This window comes from Octodon degus, unplaced genomic scaffold (genome assembly GCF_000260255.1).
Source record: "Octodon degus isolate 3935 unplaced genomic scaffold, OctDeg1.0 scaffold00087, whole genome shotgun sequence".
Classification (NCBI taxonomy): domain Eukaryota; kingdom Metazoa; phylum Chordata; class Mammalia; order Rodentia; family Octodontidae; genus Octodon; species Octodon degus.
In genome coordinates this window covers 5,516,326-5,525,818 of record NW_004524663.1, presented here as the reverse complement: position 1 = coordinate 5,525,818, position 9,493 = coordinate 5,516,326, and the positions used below count along the sequence as shown (strand labels likewise).

Here is a 9,493-nt window from a genome sequence, read left to right as displayed (position 1 = left end):
TTACCTTAGCAAGGTAGGATAGTAGAAACTGTTCTCTTTTTTTTTTTTTTTTTTTTTTCTTATAGTGCTGGAGAGTGAACCCAGGGCCTCCCACATGCCTGGCAAATGCTCTAAGATTATCTCCCAGCCCTATTCTCTTCTGTTTTTCAAAAATATTTGTGCTGTAGTTGTCATAATTTAATGACAGAAGTTGTGTGCATGTACACACACACATTTCAATCTGCTGTGACGGAGTCTTAGGAGCCTCTTGAGGGCTCTTTTCATGATTATTTTGTTTTTAAGTCTCTAGAAGCATAAAAATAAAGCTGATGTCCACATACTTTGAGCCCTTGTGCCCACTTTCTAACCATGTGGATTCAATTAAACATAGCTCGCATTGTTGGACACTTCATTAAAAGCACCTTGTTCTTTGCTCTGCTTTGTAATTTACAAGTTATCTGTCCCAGCACTCCAGCTCCCTGGTTGACGTGGAAGCCACAAACTGTATACGTGTGCAAGGTCCTGTACTGGGCTGTCTGTTCTCAGAGGTGCTGTCCAGGGCAGGGATTAACTAACACGTCTGTATGACTTAGTGAGGCGCTTCACGAAGACCTGGAGAGTCCTCCGGCCTCTGCTGTTTCAGCTGATTGCAGTTGTGAAATACAAATGCATTTTTCTAGAAAATGGAGCAATTTTAAGTTTTACTTTTTTGTGTGATTTTGCTCTGTCAAATGGAGCTTAGTAAGGTAGCTGAGAGGCTTCTTGTGTGCCACAGGACACAACCTTACATAACCTGTGGCAGACATTACACTAAATTAAAGACTGCAGAGAAGTTTGGATATTGTCTTCTTGCACATTCTCTATTGTAATGATTCTCAAAATTTGGTCTTTCAATCAGCAATGTCAAACTCTTCCAGTCTAGTAAAAATGTAAATCAGGCCTCACCCTTGAGACCCGCTGAATCCTGAACTCATGAGACAAAGCCCAAGCCCCCCCTCCAGTTGATTCTAATGGGTTCTATGGTCTACTGCGAGCAGGCCTTGTCATTGCCCATCCCCCCTCAGTGACTCAGGGCTTAGCCGTACAATCAGCTTTCTCCGGCACACTAACCCTGCCTGGCTAGTCAATGAGATGATCAAGATTTAAGGAACATCCAGATAACAATGCCCATATTTCCTCCTTAGCCAGGTTTAACTAGGACAGGCCCCGATGAGTAGCTAATACACTCCCAAATAATCACTGTCTCCACCTTCTTCTTCTTCACCAATTCCAAACTGCCACCATCTTTTCTCAAAATTTATTTTAATCTGGAGGACAGGAAAAATATTCTTAACCCAAAGAAATAGTCCCTTTCCTAAGTTATTAAGTTATTATTAATGATTAACAATTGCTTATGTTAGCAAAAAGCTCTGAATGAGGGGGAATCAGAGACTAACAAGGTGAATATTTTAAAGAAAAAGACCAAGACTAGGAAAGTTCTAGAATGCAAGGAATCTCTTAGTTGAAAACAGCAGACAGGAAAGATGAAGAATAAACCCTGTTGTTTCATATTGATTTATATTTTCAACAAATACTTATTGAGCATCCACCCACTCAAGGTTCTGTAGATATTTACAATGAGGAAAAACGACAGAATCACCTGCCTTGATAGTTTTTGTTGTTGTTGTGTTTATTTTTTGATTTTTGCTTGTTTTTGAGATAGTTTCACTCCGTAGTTCAGAGTGGCCTTGAAATATGCATCTCAGGCTGGCCTCAAGCTCATGACCACCATTATGGTTTGTGTGTAGAGGTTCCCCCAAAGCCTCATGCAGTCATGGGGAGGAGCTTTTCAGAAGAGACTCTATCTAGAGTGTGTGGTTCTGGGATCAATGGTCTATGATTAGTAAATCTGTCCACTGAAAGATTCGGCATAAATCTGGCTAGGATTAAGGGTGTGAGTGCTATGCCCATCCTAGGGTGAGTAGCCTGCATACACTATAAGGTACAGAAAGAGGCTTGTCCCACCAGATAGAGTGGTGCATTCCTGTAATCCCAGCACTTGGGGGGCTGAGACAGGAGAACTGCTGTGAGTTTGAGGCCTGCCTGAATTGGATAGTGAAACCCTGTCTCAAAAAGACAAACAAAACAAAGCAAAGCAAAGTAAAACAAAATGAAACGGAGGTTTGTCTCTCCTCCCTTACTGCTTTTGCTGTCTTGTTGGGCACCATGAACTGTTCTCATCTGTAATGGCCCTTGGCCAAGCCACCCTGGCTTGGAGCCAGACGATTAATGACAGAAACTCTACAAACTGTGAACCAAATAAACCTTTCCTCTTTTAACTTTGGATGTTGGCTATTTTGGTCTCAGCAATGAGTAAAGTAACTAAGACAACAAACCTCACGCCTCAGCTTCCCACATGCTGGGTTTCCAGCCATTAGATCCTGTGCCCAGTGGCCCATGTGGATCTTACAGTCCAATGTGCATTGGTGCCTGAGCTTCTGCTGCTACTACTTTGCATGAAGCACTGCCATTTCTGCTGATCCTCTTAACTCACAGTGCATCACAGTAGCAGGTTCCACACACAAGAGAAGCCTTACGTTGCTTTATAGTAAAGGAGGTAATGGTTGAAAGGAGGTAAACACTTTCCTATTTAAGGAAAAATACCCAGACCCCATCCCAGCTAACCTGAGCCACTCACAGAACAAAGAAATCATCCTGAAGCTTCTAATTTTTGTTATTATGATTTTTAAATCTTCATGGGCACTAGGAAGCATGCACAGTATAAAGCTACCTCTATCCTCTTAACAGCTCTCTCATGGCATAAGTAAAGTCCAATTTTCCAAAAATGAAACTAAAGCAGAGAAGAATTATGTGAATGGATTAAGTTCTGAAGCTGGTCTGACCTAAAGAATGGCGTCTTTCTGTTCTAAGAATTTTTTTTTGCCTGGACAGGCACATTTATGATCACTTAGCTTAAGTCCTCTGGCAGAAGGGAGGCCCAGTCTTCTGCCAATGTTTTCCAAGAGGCTACTATATCCTCTATCATTTCTGCAAATACTATTTCCTGCTGAGATCAGAGAGGCCCATTTTCAGGTTCTATCCACTATTTGCTTTATCCCAATAAAACTGTTAGCTCGCTATAGAAATAAATTCCTTGTTTTATCCCTTACTAAAATGTTGGTCGCTCAGTGTGATACATGCAAAAGTAAAATCCTTTCCATCACTTCTTAATAAATGAGAAAACACTCTAGGCACTAAACGACTACTGAAGATGACAGTTATAAGAGTATTTGCTTTAGGGAGGCTATGAGGCTCAAGTTATGGACAAATCTGGTATTTGAAGTCAACAATCCTAGCTAACCAACCACTTCTTAATTCTAGGAAAAGAGGTAAAGATCTCACACAAAATTTTCTTCACATGTGATATTACAATAATCATATACTTCTTTTATGAAATATAGCAACATTTAAACCAGTGAGTATAATTTACTCTATTGAGAAATAAGATACTAAAGACATGAATGGTAAAGTTTTCTGAACCTTTTTAAAGGAGGCACTTGGCAAGTGTAAAGATTATATAAAAAGAAAGTTCTTTCTTTCTGTATTGATTTATTCCTGGTTACCCACCCTAAAATCAAAACAGTCTCAGACTCTTAAGAATGACCAAAAGATATTCTATTGAGACTCCCAGAAAGTTATGCAAAATTCTTATAACTGGAAACATATGTGACAATTTCTCCTTTTATACACTGACACAATGTTTTTTATCTTCTTTAGAGAACTTAAACATAATACCTTCGATAGCCAGGCTCAACTAAGGCTAACTATTACTAAGGCTAACTTTAGACTTTCAATACTGGCGTTACAAGTAGCTGTGTATCTATCCTATTTTGTATATACAGATACAAAATGGTCCTTCATTTATATCCCCTATTTTTGTTTAGTTTTGTCCTAATTCAATGAGAGGAAAAATTTGTACTATAGTGTTTGGACAGGATATCATGTCTGCATGTTGTACTATGAATAACTACTACGAAGACAACAATATGCAATGTATTAATTATTGTAACTGTCTTACTAACTTGTTTTGAAACTGTCTCATTGCTATTTGCTTCTCAATAAAATCAATTTAAAAAAATACTAGCATTGCAGCTTTCATCCTACAACCCTTTCCCTTCCAGCAGCAATCCTAGGTAAGAATCAGTTAGGCAGTTGGTCAAACACAAAGATTTCTGGGCCCAAATCGTTGGCCTGAACACAGCCAGAACCTACATTTTAACAACCCGAAGGATTCAGGTACAGTCCACTGAGGCATGCTAGACTGACGTGGGAACGCAAAGCCCAGGAAACCCTGGGGCAGGGCCTGTCTGGCTGTATTAAACCAACCTCGATACATCATGCATGAGTTCATACTCCGAGAGCGGCACACGCGAGCTGGACTGGGACATGGGCAGCTTCCGGTAGGAGCGGCGCTTCTGGCGTTGGCAGCAGCGCAGAGGACGCATTTATGACCTTCTACAGTGAGGTAAAACAAATAGAGAAACAAGATTCAGTTCCAATGTCCAAAAATCGAATTGAAAGACTGATCCATCCGGGTTCTTCTTACTTCAATTTCTACCCACTTGAGGTTCTTCACTTGGCTCAAGAAAAAAATAAGGAAGTGCAAGGAAAACTCCGAGGGACGTCCAGATGGTTAGGTGGACAGCGGGTAAAACTCCCAAACAAATACAAAGAGAAAGAAAGAAAATTAAAATCAGTCCTCCGTGACACCACCAAAAGTGAAAATGGAGCCATGTGGGTGTCTTCCTGGGTCACGGCCACCAAACCTTCCCCAGATTTCTCCTTCCTAACTTGAAGGATTCAATTTTTACTCCTACCTCCACCCAAACATAGCACAATATTTGCTTTTTAGTCCCTGTTTGTAATATAATTTAATATCCCAAATAACTTTTTTGCACATTGAAATGAGAGACTTGGTTTAAATAAAGACCTTGCCCCAGCCACCCTGTACCTAGAAGCCAGGATTAGAAGGTACCACAGTTATGCTGCCTTCTTGTCCCCTAGCCTGTGACTTAGTGTTTGGACCTGATTGAATTTTGATGGTCAGAAAACATTGCTTACAGCGGTGTTGCCATGCCTTCAGAGACAAGCCCAGGTTGCTTCAGGAAACCCCTCACTTCAGTTGCTTGCTTCCCAGGGTCCCATCCTTTGAAGCTCAAGCTGAGATGGAAGGTCGGGAGTGGCCCATGGAACTGCCACTTAGTGACCTGAAGCATCGATAGCCTGGTGTTTGGCACATGCTTCTCTGCGTGACTGATCAATGTGGCACAAGGCTATACACCTGAACCTGCCCACTCTCTGCAAAGCTAGCCATCCTTGGTGTCTAGGAACTTAGTGTTGTAGCTTGTCCACATTTATTGGTAATATTCTTTGGCGTAATAAATTTTTATCCCCTCCCAAATACATACTCTGTGTTCACTTAGAATAGGAAAATTCTAGTCAGTGTGGTTCTATAATTTCCTATTTCCTCTCATAAGGAAATAATTTACCCAGAATGCCACACAGTCAAGGTTCCCAGGATACCCTAAGTAAATGTTGCTCCTCACCATTATGTAAATAATTTCTTCAAGGCACTTTAGACTAGGAATGTAAAGAACACAGAAAAAGAAAAGGAGGAATGAAGAAGAAGGGTTTTTTTTTAAATAGGAAAAGTAAAAGGTAATATTGATCACATAGTGGGATGGATTAGTCTGTAAATGCTGAATGATAATAGAGTTTTTTTCAGAAAGCATGCACTCAGCTAAGCCAAGCACCCTGGCCAGTAACCAAATAGTAAGAGTTGGGAATTATTCATTTTCTGGCCTCTGCAATATATTCTACTACAAAAATCCGTGAGGGTTTATAAAAATGGTCTTTTTCAGAAATCTTAAATCCATAACAAATCGTGGAATGGAACTGTATCTCTCAGTATACCCACCAAGAGTTTGCAATTCTGCCCAGGTCTAGCTATTAAGGAATGTGACTTACTGTCAATGTCATGGTTTTTATTAAACAGCTCTCCAATGCAATTCCCAAATATTAAACCCAAAAGAAAAAAACACTTTCCTAAATATAGCATTGCTTTTTACCTTCCATGAGGGAATAACACTCAGCCTTAATATTTTCAGTTCTAGAATACTTTGTTTAAAAAGCTTCATGCATTTGAACACATTTCCTGTTCCTCAAGTGTTCAAATGGTTTGCACCAGGCTACTGTGTATTAAGCACGCCAAGGTGATGTTAACCCATGGTGGTTCCTGCAAGGAAGCCGTAAGGCGTGGTGGGAGGGCAGGTGGCGAGCACAAAGCCCACATCTGTGCAGCTCTGCCTGTGATGTCCCTTTTGGAGGCGGGCAGTGTTCCCTCATGAGAAGGAAGCCATCAAATATGTCTGCGCCCTTGCCAGACTCATGGGAACGTAACTGGTAGGATCGAGTCAAGGCCACTACAGAGTCTCACTTCCAAGGAACGTTCAAGAAAATTCAGCAGAGGTGCAGAGGACAGACATGGAGGGATGCTGATAAATCTTATAAATGGCAAAAGTAGGATAAAACCTGAATTCTCTTCCTACTCAAGAATATAGACCAAATTCTTCCTGAACAAAGTTTCTTTAAGTAGGCACGATGGGCAGAACCCGCGGTACCATGATTGAAAGGCGAAAAAACTCCAGACCAATATAACAACTGGCTGCCCTCGTGGTATTTAGCACCTTAAAACAGTAGCCAGTCCTGAAGGAATTAGTTCCATGACAGGATAATGTACAAACAAAGCCCCATTAGGGCATCAGTTTTTAATACCAGATTAATCTATTGACATCTAGTCCTATATAGGGACACTGAGGAAATGAAGCTCAGATCACCCCCCGCCCCCCCCCCCCCCCCGCCTTAAAAACAAAACAAAACACAAACAATGGTGAAATAGGGATCCAGTCCTCTCCCAGGAGGGATAAAGGATAAAAAGCTAAAAAATCAGGTTTTCAAGGTGAACTCTGAGGAAAAAAAAAAGAATTTTGAATCAAACCCTGTCCCAAGAACCTTAACCTTATAACCAACTTTGTTCACTTCCTCATTTTCCTTAGATTAGGAAGGAAGTAATCAGTAGATTAAAGGCACGCTAATGCAGTAAAAATTTAACAATAAAACCTACATAAATTTATTCCAGGAAGTATAGAGGATTTTTTTAAAACAAGTCAGTCTAATAAGAAACTGTCTTGAATAGATGCATGTTAATTTACACAGCAGTCACTTCCCAAAGACTGGTAACTAATTCTAATCCTGCTTCATCTAACAGCGTGGCCTTGGGTAAAGGTGCTCATCCAGGTGGGCAGAGGCTTAGCGATGCCCAGAGAGGCAGCAGCAAGCAGTAGCTATGCATGAGCAGGATCCCGAGAGGAAAGATGTCAGGAGGGCTAGCAGAGGAGGCCGGAGGAGCAGGGAGAGGCCTGGAGTCCCAAGCCATTCAGCCACCAAGAAGACCTAGTTTTTTTTTTTTTTTTTTGAAATGGAGGTTGAACTCAGACCCTTGCGCTTGCCAGGGATATCCCACTGAGCCATCTCCCCAGCCCCAAGAAGACCTAGTTTCCTCCCTTCCTGGTATAGTCTTAAAATAATATACTCTTGTCTGAGTTAACCTGAAACTACTTATGATCCTTGTAACCTGGAACAGCTTACCACTATCCCTGCTACTAGTACAATCAAGAATACAGTACTAGCAGCACTCATAGAGTGCAAACTGTCCCAGTGGGACTGCTGTAATTGGCTCATTGGGTCCTTATAACAGTGCTTGGGGTAGATATTATTATCACCTCTAAGGTCAAGAAAGGTTAAGAAACTTGTATTTTATAGGTAAGCACAGGAAAAAAGATAGAGAAAACAAAAGGAGGGAAGAGAAGGAAAAGAAAAGAGGCAGAAAGCAGCACTACTGGAAACTTCATCAGGAAATAGCAGAGAAGCTGCCACAGAGTGAGGCTTCTGGAATTTTCCTTCCCTAAGAACTTAGCAATGGAAAGCTCTGTACAAGAAGGCTTTCCCAAGAAAGGATATTAAACTTTATCTTGACTACCGAAAACAACAGGTTTTGGCCTGCTGCTGAGAATTTTAACCCAGCTCCAATATCAGCAGTCCTTTTGTGGACATGCAGTCCTGGAATATGTTCTAAAGAAGAAATGTAAGAGCCTGATTTAAAAAAAAAAAAATCAACTGTGACGCTCTTTCTGTGTATGGCCTTTGTGTCTTTGTGTTTCATACCAAGGAACACAACTCAAGCACCATAAAAGAAATACCCTGAAGCTCCTAGTCTGTTATGCACTGCTATTTCCTCTTGGAGTAGACAGAGAAGGCAGAGGAAGTACCTGGAACAGAGTTTCACTTAGATTTTCATTCAAATCTTTCCCTCATCCAACGTTCCATAGTCTTAACAATTACTGCCTATCCTTGGGTTCCTCTCTGCGTCTGACAAACCTGCTCCACCCACCCACATCAGAAGGGAAATCCTTCCTTCCTCAGTCTCCCTCCCTCTACTTCCCATCTGCTTTCTTCCCTTGACTGCCAGGCTTCTTCTCCCCTCACTCCCTCTCTCTCACCTTGGATCCAACGTTCTCAGGCTCCCAGCAGGCCCTGTGCAGAAGCTGCTCTGGACACAGCCCCTGACAACCTAGGGCACAGCAGACAATGACCTCTCCCAGTCTTGTTGTGACTTGATCTTTTTGTTGCATCAGATGCTTCTGACCTTCTTACCCTTGGGAAATCTTCCCCAGGAGTGTACACATGCCTTTAACTTTACTGTTTCCTTTTGTTTTGTTGGCTTTTTTGAGACAAGGTCTTGCTATGTGGTTCAGGCTGGGCTTGATCTATGTATCCAGGCTGCCCTCCGTCTCATGGGGATCCTCCTGTCTCAGGCTCCCAAGTGCTAGGACTAGCAACTCTATTGTTTGATTGTCTTTGGCTGCTCTCCCACACCTCTGTTTGTACTCCAATAGGGAACGGTCCATCCCATTCATCTTCCAACTGTTCCCTCTTCCCATAGGCTGCTTCCTGCAGAACCTGAAACCTGTCCTCTCTCCCAGTCTGAAGCCCAAAGAGCTGATCTTCCGCATGGCCAACCAAACTTCCCACTCGACAATTGTTCTTAATGACCAGAACACAATACTTTTGATTTTTGCATCTTGCAAAATAACAAATAATTAACAGGAGATAAACATTTGCTTTCATTTCTTGATTGCTAAATTGTATTAGGTAGTCATATTTGTTATTCTTGTTTGCCACTGCTTGTGCTTTTTGTAAATCACTTTATGATGTTTCTTGAAAGAGTTGTTTTACTTTTCCAGACAAGGTCATACATTCTGGTTTTATGTATGTCCTATGTAGACTCACGTGAACTGTTTGCCTTGCGACTGCCGTGGTTTTTAATCTTATTTTATTTTATTTTTTTAATTTTTATTTATTTGAGAGAGAGAGAGAGAGAGAGAGAGAGAGAGAGAGAGAGAGAGACAGAGAGAGA

The 9,493-nt window shown here is 41.4% G+C and overlaps 1 protein-coding gene across 2 annotated transcripts in view; it reads right to left on the bottom strand.

Annotated features, from left to right (window-relative positions):
* Dock8 (dedicator of cytokinesis 8) overlaps positions 1-9,493 on the bottom strand; it is a 219,560-nt gene that overhangs the window by 181,596 nt on the left and 28,471 nt on the right. The window contains exon 2 of one of the 2 annotated variants that reach the window (XM_023721892.1): positions 4,345-4,473. The exons of the other annotated variant lie outside the window; for it this stretch is intronic. Coding sequence (XP_023577660.1) covers positions 4,345-4,463 — 119 coding nt within the window. The 5' untranslated portion in view covers positions 4,464-4,473. The remainder of the gene's footprint in view (positions 1-4,344; positions 4,474-9,493) is intronic. 2 annotated transcript variants of the gene reach the window in all.